We start from the raw sequence: 13,199 nt of genomic DNA, 5'->3' as shown, positions 1-13,199 counted from the left end.
ACGTGTTATTCCCAGGCAGTTGGTCATGCACACTGGCGTGAAGCCATGGATCAGGAGTTTAATGCTCTTCTCCACAATCACACCTGGCGCTTAGTCCCACCCGAACCCCATATGAATATTATTGGGTGCAAGTGGGTGTTTCGCACTAAGCGTACTGCGGATGGGTCAGTAGAGCGTTATAAAGCTCGTTTGGTTGCGAAAGGGTTTAACCAGGTTGCGGGGGAGGACTTTTTTGACACATTAAGTCCGGTAGTCAAAACCACCACAGTTTGAATGCTATTTTCCTTGACTGTGTCCAAAGGTTGGACTCTACGGCAACTTGACATTCACAACGCCTTTTTAAACGGCCATCTAGCCGAGACAGTTTACATGAAACAACCTCCGGGGTATGAGGATCCTATGACGCCTGGCCATGTGTGTCACTTGCAGAGATCTCTTTACGGGTTGAAACAGGCGCCCAGAGCCTGGTTCAAACGTCTTCATGATTTTCTGTTATCCACAGGTTTTCAAGCATCCAAAACTGATGTCTCTTTGTTGTATTACACAGCAAGAGACTCCCGTGTGTTTTTGCTAGTCTATGAAGATGACATCATTATGATGGGCAATGATGCCAAACTAGTGACTACCTTGCTACAACGACTGTCTACAACCTTCAAGATCCGAGATTTAGGAGCACTGGGGTTCTTTTTGGGTATCGAGACAATTGTGGTGGATGATGGTCTACTTTTATCGCAACGACGTTACATGACAGATCTCCTTGGCCGCTCCGGCATGGTTGATTGTAAGCCCCTTGCCACCCCAGCAGCTGTCACCAAGTCAATCACTCCGGTGGATACGCCTTATGATAATCCGACGCAGTATTGGCACATTGTTGGTGCCTTACAGTATCTGACGATCACGCTTCCCGATTTGTCTTATGCGGTCAATCGACTCTGTAAATTCATGCATACATCGACGGAGGAGCATTGGAATCTGGTGAAACGGGTCCTTCGTTACATCAAAGGCACTCTAGACTTTGGGTTGCAGCTTACTCCGTCCGTGTCTACTGCTATTCATGCCTACTCGGACTCTGACTGGGCTAGTTGTCCCGTTGATAGGAAGAGTACAAGTGGCTACGCTGTTTATCTGGGTTCTAATCTAATCTCATGGTTGTCCAAGAAGCAGTGTACTGTGACCCGTTCTTCTACTGAAGCTGAGTATAAAGCGTTAACTGATGTATCCATTGAAGTCACCTGGGTTGTTTCGTTGCTTCAGGAGCTCGGGTTACACTCTGGTCAACCAGCAACGTTATGGTGTGACAATCTTGGTGTTACGTATCTGTGTGCGAATCCGGTCTTCCATGCTCGCACTAAGCATGTGGAGATTGATTACCACTTTGTCCGTGATAAAGTTGCTTCAGGCGACTTCTTGGTGAATTATGTGTCTACTACTGATCAGTTAGCCGATATCTTCACCAAACCGCTTCCGTCACCGTGTTTTTCTGCTCTACGAGGCAAGCTCAATGTGGCCTCTCTGCCGCCTTGTGCTTGAGGGGGTGTATTAGTGAAGTTATTATTTCATATTATTATTGTATAATGTATAGTCTTGTATTATGTGGTTGTTATTAGTTAGTCAAGACTAGTTCTACTTATCAGGGTTAGTTAGAGTTTTAGTTGTGATATACTCTGTAATCTCTATCCTGTTTCTAATTGAATCGAAAGACATTATCCAATCTCAACTACCTCCTTACAACCATCATCCTGAACCCAGGCCATTTCAAAACGAAAGCCCCTCGGTCCCCCTTGTCCACGCAGTGCTGTATCAGTGTTTAGAAACAGCGCCGAGTGGCCTGAGTTGCCAGTTCGAACATTCTCAACCCAGCCCCCCCATGCATATCAGTCCATTGCGCCGTTATAAGCACCTTATCCAATCTCTCTTCTATCCATCGATCTGTACCCTTTCCCTTCTCCCAAGTAAATTGATGCCCTCTCATCGGTAGCTGGATTAAACCACAGTTATCCAACGTTTCCCCAAAGCCCCGCAACAGGCTATCCGGATGCGGATTACCCCCTCTCTTTTCCTGTTGGTATAGAAGATCATTGAAATCTCCCAGTAGTACCCATGGTAGCGTAGACCTCCCTTTCAAACCACTCAACACCTGCTAGGCCTCCCTCCGCCTATTCCTCAGTGGAAAACCATAAAAGCACGTCATCCGCCATACTTCCCCCCCTTATAGCCACCTCAATATCCACATGGTTCTTCGAAAAACTCAACAGCCTAGCAGTGTTATTCCTCCTCCATAACAATGCCAAGCCACCTCATGTACCCACACTGTCCACATAGAACAAGCCTTCAAAACCAATCTTTATTCGTAACCTCTCAGCATGTGTTCGTCCCACCTTTGTTTCCATTAGGTAGACGAAATCGGGTTTTTTTCGGGACACAAGGTCCACAATTTCTCGAACTGTCCGTGAATTGCCCAGTCCACGGTAGTTCTAACTTATCGTACTCATGATGAAGGGCGGTCCTGACTCACAGGACCCGCCGGAAACCCATTTTTTGGCACCTCTGACATGATCACATCACCATCAACCCCCCTTCTCCTTTTCGACATCGCCACCACCCCACCGTCTCTTCTTCCCTCCCTCCACCCGAACCCGCAACCACCGCCCCTCCTTCACCCGAACCCGCCTCCACCACCCTTCCGCCCACACCCCTCACCTCCCTCCCCTTCCCATCTAATGGGACAAGCCACGGCTCACCCACCTGACGCGAGCCACGGGCTCCCCCCCCCCCCCCCCCCCCCCCCCGCCTTCAACTCATCCGTGTATGGATATTGATCCGGGGTCAACCCCGACCATCTTGCCAGCTTGCAAAACTTATATGAATGCCCTAACATACCACAATAGAAGCAGAAGGTATGCAAACGTTCATACCGAAAATTCACCCAGCAACTTGTCTTGTCCCGTTTGATCAACTTCATTCTTCTCTTTAGGGGCTTATCAACCGGGATTGACACACGAACTCGGTGAAACGTTTTCCATGGTGCCCCAGGAAAACAATCATCCATCTTGACAAAAGTACCAATAAAATTGGCTGCCTGTTCTAAAACCACATCGGATGTATAGCCCACCGGAAGATCATACATTTGGACCCACATGTCCACAGAGGTTAATTCCACATCCCCAGGCCGAACCCCCACCATAACATGCCGGAAAACCAGAGTATTGTTATCAAACGACCATGGCCCTTCATCGAGAACCCTTCGCATGTCGGTTTCATCAAAGAAGATAAACATGAACACGCCTGGCCTAATCTCCGTAGCTTGCATACCCAAAACCGGCTGCCATACCGAAGCCATGACTTGCCGCATATACTCAAGTTTGATCACCTTGGACGTCAAGAAACGCCCCACACAAACCCAAGACCTCTCCTCCTCCTCCGCCACCACTCCGACATCATTACCAACCGGTTCGAGCCCGACATCCTCCTCCTCCTCAATCGCCAGGTCCGCCCACCTTTGCGTCAGCCGTTCCACGGCTTCGTCCGCCCCTTCACGCTGGTCTGCGTCCTCAGCATTCCCTTCGTACTGCGTGGAGTCCATCGTCGACGGTGAAGCCGTCTGCCGTCGCCCAAATAATTCCGGAGACACCAAACGTTTACCGGAAAGCCAGAAACCCTAGCAGAACCCTAGGAAGAACCCCAAAACCCTAGAGAGAATTCTAGAGAGAGAAAGTTTGGAATATAAACAGGGTATTATTATTAGTCTAGCGGAATTGGGGTTATTATTAATTCTCTGTTAAATTTAATAAATTTCAAACTCCCATTAAAACTCACCTGTCTGGCTGAATTATTAAGATTTAAATAAAAAATCCTTAAAAACTGCATGTTTAATTCACTGGCCTGTATCTTCCAGCAATCACATAGAAGAAACCTAATTCCATACCACACTAATAAACCCAATTAAAATCAAACTCAATTTCCCAACTCCATGTTGTACTCAAACACTCCTAAATCACCTATAAATATAGCCCAAAACCTAGCACTTCATCACCAAGACTCAAACAGAAGATTGAGGAAGAGCAATTTGGAGCTTGGCTTTTCAATCAGGTAAAATTTATATTCTCACATTTTTCTTTATCAGACAAAGCCTTTATCTACAGGGGTAAGAAAAAGACTTGTAAAGAACAATACCCGTTGGATAAAGGATCTAGTGAAATAAAATCCTTAGATGAGAAATAAGAGGTAATCTTAACCATTGATTCAGATCAGATCAACGTCCATAATGAAGCAAATTTAAAAAAAAAAACGCGGTGACATTTTTGTAATTTTGTGTAAGTTAGTTAATTTTTTCAGAGTTCAAGTGCACATTGTCCCTTCATACAGAGTACATTGTTGTGCCTTCCAGTGCACATTGTTGTGCCTTTAACCTTTAAGATCTCCAGAGTACCAGTGCACATTGCCCCTTCATCCAGAGCACATTGTTGTGCCTTAGAGTGCACATTGTTGTGCCTTCAACCTTTAAGTTCGTAGGTGTTATATATATATATATATATATATATATATATATATATATATATATATATATATAGATATATATATATATATATATATAATTTTAAAGAGTATTTGATCTTGAATGAATTACTAATTACTAATTTTAGTTGAATATTGTGATTGTTTATGATGTGTGTTGAAGATCATGCATTAATTTAGTATTTTCAATAAGTATTTCATATTTTCTACTTTACCATGCACATTTTTGTCTTTCCAGTGTTCCAGTGCACATTTTCACTTCTTCCAGAGCACATTGTTGTGCTGTATAGTGCACGTTGTTGTGCCTTTAGGCTTTAAGATCGAAGGTGTTATATATATATATATATATATATATATATATATATATAGAGAGAGAGAGAGAGAGAAGATTTTGCACTTGTAGATTCAATTTGGTAATTATCTTCCTTCGTATCTTTAATTCATGCCTTAATTTCTCCATTCCATCTCTTGAAGTTGCTAGATTTGATTTTCTACTTGTGTGATTTTAATTATATGATGTGTGGCTAGGTAATTTAGGTGTTGGATTTGATGATCTAGATCTTGTGTGCGCGTGATCCGTAATTGCTTGGAGATTTGATGATGAAATTATGTCTTGATGCTTTTGTTGCGAATAGTGTATTGTGTTGATCCTCTCCTCATTACTGGTTGGGATGAGTGAGGTGTTTAGGAGAGTAGAATTGGCAAGAGATTGCAATTCTACGGAGTCCTACATATTGGCTTTCCCCGTCCTTCGATCCGAGATGGCAAGGCCCGGAAGGAGGCGTGGGATAAGTGTTTGACAAAATGTCTTAGTCACACTCCCAAAAGTGAGCCAAAATTGCATTGCACCAAATCCACCGTAGTCCAAAGCATGCATAAATCTAGTGATTCAATCCAACTCGCCACTTTATTTTCCTTGTTTAATTGTTTCCTTTGTTATGTTCTTTCCCTTGCATCCTTGCGTACAATGCTTCCCTCTAGCTTCCTTGTGCACTTGTGTGCTTGTGTTCGCTAATGCAATATTCAATTCCAAGTGTCCATCCTTTGAGAACGACACTAGGGGATTTCACATCTCCGTTTACACTTTCCATCACTCCATCCCACTACACTACAAGTGGATGTAAAAATCCACATTCCGTCAGTTCTCACTATAAAATCCCGCCTTGCTCAACCCTAGTTGAGTTATGCTGAGTTTTGGAGACAAGAAAGAAGAGAATTGAGAGCTACAATGCAAGTTGTCTTGGAAAGCAAGAAGAAAAGCTAGAGATTCTTGGATAAAAGTATTTATGAACCTTTGTGCCCAGTTCTCATAATCTTTAATATATTATTTTTTTGGGTTTTATACTTGTGTTGTGTTGCAATTGTGATTTTATCGTTGTTGCTAGTAGTTCAGGCTTGAATTACTCGTTTCAGAGCTTTATTTATGTCATAACGGGAGTTAGGCATATTTTGGGGCACTCACGTTTGCACTTAACTTTTGCACCTTGGGAGAGGGCATATATGTTAGGGAATTAATTCTTAGTTATTGCACATCGGGAGATGGTAGTAGTTAAGAGTTTATATTGAATGCTTGTCCTTTCATTGTTTTGTGTTTATATCGTGGGAGCGAATATTCACTTACGTTAGAGATTACGGGAGTAACTCTTTCCCCTATTTGCATTCTCACATTTGTTTGAAGTGAGATTTAATATTACACATTAGATTGACAGTAGGTGATTAAATACTTGAATCCCAGGAATCTCATTCTCTCTCTACTGTTTCTCAAACCTGCATACTTTGTTTTTAAAGTAGTGTCACACAATCATCCATGTCTTTCGTTAGGATTAGCTTCACAAGAATATATTAGTAGCTAGTGTTTGATACGCTCAACTTCCCTGTGGATCGATAACTCGTTACTTTGAGAAATTATATGTTTGAGAAATATACTGCAATCAAATTGGTGCCGTTGCCGGGGAAGTGGCGTTTAAGTATTGACATTAGTGAAAGTTTTATTCTAGAAGTCTAATCCATTTTTGTTTTATTTTATTCTTGCTAACCGATAACAAGTTGCTTTTGTTGAGTTGTGATTTTGTTTTGGATCTAAGAACTTGGTGGTGTATGCGCACACGATCTTTGGGAAATGTAGGATTATTGCCTTTGGACCTTGAGGTTGAGAAAAGAGGCAAGTTTCTTATCAAACAAAGAAGGATGGCACATGGACCAGGAAACCAAATCAATTTGAACCTTAGTGGTGAGGGGCATGACAATGGACTCAATCAACCACCACCCTTGGGGAGATCCATGTCTGCCTACATTGCTCCCGATGTTGAGGAGCATAATACCATTAATGTTCCAGGTGTGGAGGCCAACAACTTTGAAATCAAGCCGGTCATCTTGCACATGATCACTTCTGATCAATTTAGAGGGTCACCCACAGAGGATCCCAATGCCCATATCACAAAGTTCCTCCGTATATGTGGCACTTTCAAAATCAATGGAGTTCCTCAAGAAGCCATCAAGCTTCGACTTTTTCCCTTCTCATTAAGGGATAAAGCTCATGGTTGGCTGATCTCACTTCTAGCCAACCATTTTGTTACTTGGGAGCAGTGGCATTGTAACACCCCAAAATTTTTCAACTTTTAAGACTTATATGATAAAGGTAAATTCTCATTAAATCCCAAGATATAACATAAAGAGTACGGGGTGCTATGCACACTTGAGCTATAGAACTCAGGTGCATAGGCTAACTAACTAATATCCTCAATAATGTAAATGCATAAGCGTGGCACGCAGGCCGAAAGGGAAACTATCTACTTCTACGCTCCAAGACTCTAGCGCGCTCCAGTGTCTACTCCTCTGTACCTGAAAGCCAAATATATCTGTTCAGCGAGAGATGCTGGTAACCCACTCCAACGCGTTGAAATACAGTACATATAGATATATACATAGATATAAGAAAAACCATTTCGAAGCATGAAGATATATCCTAAGAGACTCTAGCTTTTAAAACAGGAAATAGACTCGACAGATAGGGACAAGCACAGTCAACAGTCACACAATTTACAAGCATAGGGAACAGACTCGACAGATAGAGATAAGCATAGCCAATAGTCATAACCAAGCATATACGGTTTACTAGCATGTATCCTATGGTCACACTTTCATAACATTTGTAATCATCAAACCATCCATATCTCATCACATAGCACACTTTGTTGGCGCCACAGGACCAATCGCATGCCCATACATGAGGGTCAGCGCATATAGCTCTGACACGGCCCCGCAGCACCCTGCCCCGTATCGTAACACGGAGGGGTCGATCGCAACCGACCGTGAACCGCAGCTCATCATAATGTTTGATCGCAACCAAACAGTGGACCGCAGCCCAAGAGTAGTCATCTGACCGCAGCCAGGAATATGAACCGCAGCTCATGTAAAACGTTTGATCGCAACCAAACGGTGGACCGCAGCCCGAGAGTGTAAATTTGACCGCAGCCAGCTTCTGAACCGCAGCTCAGGAGTAACCAATTTGATCGCAACCAAATTGGGGTATCATGCACACATAACACATATCAAACACATGCAACCCACATTGACACATTGGGAAGGGGGAGAAATCGTATAACGAAACATATGCGTGATCATCCACATACTAAGAATAAACCTAAGGGGTTCATACTTCTCACACCTAGGCCAACAGGATACCAATTCAACTAGCATGTAATATATAAGACTTATTCAACCTACGAATGGTACCCGAACATCAAACTAGACATATGCACGATAGACGGAGTCCGTTGGGACACCACGGGGGTCGGGGGAACATCAAGCGGGGAGGCCGGGATCCCGAAGTGGGACAATTTCCAGCGGGTAGCCGGTGGGTGAAGGGTCACCCGCCGGCGACGAATTTCCGGGCAGCGGGTGCCCGGCGGGCAGTCGCCTGCCCGCTGCTGGCGACGTCAAAACTGGCCGCGGGTAGGTGGCGAGTCCCCTACCCCCACCTACCCCCCACTGACTCTTTTTCACAAATAACGCCCCGGGAACCTTTGTGGAACCCGAAACCATGCTTAGACACCTTTAAACGTGATTGATGATAACCCGTAGACAATTATCGGATTAAAAGCAAGAAACGTACGGCACATATCCTATCATGCTTTCTAAACATAATTAACACCCAAACATGCGAATTCCCACCCAATATATCAAGAATAACACCATACGAGTTTCACGATACATCCTAGGGCTCTAATTATATTTAAATCATCAAGAACGTAATTCATCTTTTAACACTAAGAAACAATACGATTTATCAAGAATATCACACAATCATTAGGAATCTAGGTTTATCAAGAATATCACACAATCATCAAGAATCTCTTTCCATCATCAAGATTATCAAGATTACCCAAGAAAGCATAACATCAATTACCAAGATCACACCATCAATATCATAAACGAATCATCAATACACAAGAATGTAGAGGGATGCCTAGAGGGAGATCATAGCTAAGAAAATAGGTTTTGTTGAGACATGGTTACCTCTTAGCCTTAATTAATTTCCTTGGCTATGAAGGATCTTTCTTTAAGTCTTTCTTCTTTCTTGATTTCTCCTAGGGGAATTCTTGGAGCTCCTTGTGTGGTGAGAGATTATTGTGGTGTGGGTTCTAGGTGCCTCCTATGTCCCCTATTTATATATCTAAGAGTCCTAATTAGGGCCCAATACTATAGGCTTGCTATCTCTATTCCTTTTAGGACTAGGGGTTGGGTTTAGAGATGAGGGCCCACGGACTATGGTGGGCCTTTTCCTAATTAATTATTGTAATTTAATTATTTCTTTGGATAATTGGTTAAATGATTAATTGGTTTTAGGGGTCGTAACACGGGGTGTTACAGGCATAGGGAATTTTTGAAGAAGTTCTACCCAATCTCCAAGACCCAAAAGATGAGGAGAGCAATCCAAAGTTTCAAGCAATTGGCAAGTGAATCTCTAATTGAGTCTTGGGAGAAATTGAAGGAGCTAAGAAGGCAGTGCCTACACCATGGCTTCCAAAATTGGGATTTAATGATGGCATTTTATGAAGGTTTGCTTGAAAATTCAAGAATCTTAGTGGATGTTTCTTTGAGTGGGTCATTCACCATGTTGAAACCAACTCAAGCCGAAGAACTATTGGAGAAGATTGCGATGAATGGATCAACATGGTACTCGCAGAGGTCTTCCCAAAAACTTGTAGGAGGCATGCATGAGGTGGAGCAAATTTCCGCTTTGTTAGCTAAGATGGACAACATGGTTTCTATGGTACAAAAGCTAGCTCAACTCACTCTAAAAAATCAAACTGTGAGTTATGCTTCTACTCCTCCTTTTGCTTATAGTGAAGTTTTGATGTGTGATCTTTGTGGTGGACACAATTTAGGAGAATGCCTTAATGATTCTAGTTCTCAATCTCCCATGGAGCACATTAATTTGGTAGGATACAATAGGCCACCACAACAATCCTTTCAACCTCAAGGGGCCTATAATCCAAACTCCTCAAGGAATCATCCGGGTTTTTCATGGAGTAATCCAATGGGTGCTACAAATCCACAACATTTTAGCAATAGAGGTCCACCGGGTTTTCAAGGCCAACAAAATTATAGGGGAGTTTCTTCATAAGAGTTTCAAGGTATGTCTTCTCAACCAAGACCTCCATTAACCGCTTTGGAAGCTCCACCACAACAAAACTTGGAAGCCATGATGAGCATGTTGCTAAAATCTCAATTGCAAAGTGAGGAGATGATCAAACAAGTGACTGAGAGGTTGGATCAATTGAGTGCCCACAATAAGATGCTAGAAAATCAACTTGCAAATCAAGCCTCAACTTCTAGCACTAGAGTCACTGGGAAGTTGTCAGCTTGCCCCGAGAATCTTAGGGAACATGTCAATGCCATTATCACAAGGAGTGGGAAGGTACTTGGAGAACCATCTCTTCCAATTGACACATCAATTCCAAGTAAAATTGTTGATGTGGAGATTGAGGAGAAACTTGAGGAGGAAAAAGTTGAACTAGATGTCTCGAAACCAAAGCCACAAAGCCATGATGAGGTAGAGAAGCATGTGAGAAGGTATGAACCACCCTAGTCCTTTCCTCAAAAATTTCAAAACCATGCGAGGGAGAGTAAGTGCAAAAAGTTTTTGGATGTGTTAGAAAATTTGAAAGTTTAAATTCCTTTGCTTGATTTACTTTCTCAAGTTCCATCTTATGGAAACTTTTTGAGGGATATTTTTGCTAAGAAGATGAAATTTAGGGATCATGAGATAATTGCTATGGCTCAAGAGTACCGTGCCTTATCTCGTAATGAAGGAAGGAGCCTTCGTACGCATAGCGATCCAGGGAAATTCACAATCCCTTGTGTTATTGGTGGCCGTATGATCAAAAGATCCCTTTATGATCTAGGAGCCAGTGTTAATGTTATGCCACTATCTCTTTGCCAAAAGTTGAATTTGGGAGCTCCACAATAGGTCCAATTTACATTGACATTTGCAAACCAATCTACTACGAGCCCCATTGGAATTCTTGAAGATGTCCCAGTTCGTGTGGATAAGTATTTTGTGCCTTGTGATTTTATTGTGATAGATGCTAAAGAAAATCCCAATGTTCAAATCATCTTGGGGGGACCTTTCTTGGCAACAATTAGAGCAATAATTGATGCAAGCAAGGCATCAATGGTCTTTGATTTTGGAGAGGAGAAGGAGGAATTTAATGTTCTTGATGAGCCAAAGTCCCATTAGGTTGAAAAGTCTTTTATGGTTAATAGCAAGTCCCTTGCTAAGGATGCACATCTTGATCCCAGTTTTGAGATGACATATGAGGAGCATGAAAAATGGAACAACTTCTTGGGTGGTGTGGTCAACCTCGCGGATTTACCAGGATGAGTACTCCAAAAGATGCTACGTCGAGCTAGCGATGTTAAACTTAGCACTTCATGTGAGGCACCCCATGTTATCTTTCATATTGCATTTTTATTACTTTATATTATTTTCGTCTAGTCAGTCTCTTAGTTATCATATTTTAGTTCGTGTTGTTTTATTGCTTTTTATCTTTCTTTTTTCTCTTGTTCTTCTTTTCTATTGTTCTCTTTTTCTCTTGTTTTGCATCAGGGATGATGCAAATTTTTAAGTGTGGGGGAGGATCCAAAATCTGGAGTAATTTTCAAAATTTTTGCTTGGATGACTCAGTTTCTCTTTGTTAATAAGTTACTTGTCATAGCATGCAGTTACAATTTCTCTCGCTTGTGGGTTTGTAGTTTGTTTTGGTGGTACTTGTTGCAATTCAATTTGTGATTGACGATATGAGGCGTAACACATGATTGATTTATTCTCTTTCCAATAGTCTTGTTAACCACTCAATAATTGGATTAATTCTTGATCTTGTGTGTTATGCATTGCTAGAGAAGGCTTATGTGAGATTCCAGTCATGATTGTTTTGCAAGAACTTGCCTCATTACTTCCTAAGTGAAGTCTAAGTATTGCATGTTTTGAAGTGATTTAGGTCATTTTTATGTAGCCATAGCATGTAAGCCTACCCTTATATATGTTATTACCTCTTGTGTCTCCTTTGAGCCTTTTGTTTTTTTAAATAAGTGTTAAGCACGTATCTTTTCATTGTTATTGTTTTTCTTTGTGTTAACCCCCATCATCAAAACCCTTAGCCCTTAGCCAAATGTTTTCCCTTCCACCCTTGACAGAATGGAGCTTTTGTCTTTAAAATTCTTGTAGAAGAGTTCTTGTAGAAGAGTTTCTTATGGAGCTTGTATCTAAAAAGGAAATTTTTGTTACAAATGTTTAAGTGTGGGGGTCTTGATAGTTGGTTTAAAGTTGGTTTCCTTGATAGTTTGTGGTATTCCAAAGAAATTCAAAGAAAAGAATCAAAAGAGAAATCATGAGAAGAGAAAAGAAAAGAAAAGAAAGAATAAAAGTTTGAAAGTTTGTTGTTTAGACCCCCACTTCATTTAGATTGTTGCCTTGTTCTTGAGTTGCATTTAGCTCCTTTAGTTGATATTGTCTTATCTCTTCTAAGTTTTGAAAAGATAGATAATTCTGACATTCTCTCTCTTTTGTTAATTTTCCTTACCACTTCTTTGTTAGCCATTCACTCGTAGCCCCATTACAAGCTTGATACAGACCTACTTGATCTTAACATGTATTCTTAGAGTTGAACTAATGGGAGTATGGAAGGCAAGTCTATGGGATCTCATTCAAAGCTGTGTTTTGCATAATCTTAACTTAGTATTTGTGCACACTTGATCTTCACACACTTTAATAATTTTGGTGCTTGGTTATTGGCTTGAGAATGGGTCTTATGTGCCAAACTGAGATGACTCTTGATGCATGTTGCTTTGTGGCAAGTTGGTTGGTGGTATGTTAAGTTGTGCAAGAGAGAGTAGGAGTAATTTGTGTTTGACTTGTGATTTATTCCATGGTTATGCTTGACGACAATCAAAGGTTTAAGTGTGGGGGAGTTTGAAGTGAGCCTAAATGTACATGTTTCTAGTGTTAGTTTGAATATATTTCTTGGGATTAAGTTCATGAAATTGATACTTTAATGGCAAATACCCTTGTTTTATCATTTAGAGATGGTGTACACTTGTTTTGAATGTTTTACAGTGTTTGTTATTATTTTGGAACCATTATAGGTCAATTGCAAAAGCAAGAGAAGTTCAAGGACAAG

The 13,199-nt window shown here is 41.5% G+C and overlaps 2 protein-coding genes across 2 annotated transcripts; one reads left to right on the top strand and one right to left on the bottom strand.

The window, feature by feature from the left end:
• The first annotated feature begins 273 nt into the window (after positions 1 to 273).
• On the top strand, positions 274 to 1,530 carry LOC109186038 (uncharacterized mitochondrial protein AtMg00810-like). The gene has a single exon (XM_019335953.1). The coding sequence runs from the start codon at positions 274 to 276 to the stop codon at positions 1,528 to 1,530; it is 1,257 nt and encodes a 418-aa protein (XP_019191498.1).
• A 173-nt stretch (positions 1,531 to 1,703) lies between these two features.
• LOC109186037 lies at positions 1,704 to 3,583 on the bottom strand. Its single transcript, XM_019335952.1, has 2 exons — positions 2,881 to 3,583; positions 1,704 to 1,828 (listed from the first exon to the last, which is right to left on the bottom strand). Exons 1-2 carry the CDS (start codon positions 3,581 to 3,583, stop codon positions 1,704 to 1,706), a joined length of 828 nt encoding a protein of 275 aa, XP_019191497.1.
• Positions 3,584 to 13,199: the final 9,616 nt, after the last annotated feature.

This window comes from Ipomoea nil, unplaced genomic scaffold, assembly GCF_001879475.1.
Source record: "Ipomoea nil cultivar Tokyo-kokei standard unplaced genomic scaffold, Asagao_1.1 scaffold1376, whole genome shotgun sequence".
In the NCBI taxonomy this organism is placed as follows: Eukaryota; Viridiplantae; Streptophyta; class Magnoliopsida; order Solanales; family Convolvulaceae; genus Ipomoea; species Ipomoea nil.
The sequence above is the reverse complement of the archived record's forward strand: the minus strand, read 5'-3'. Positions and strand labels throughout refer to the sequence as shown.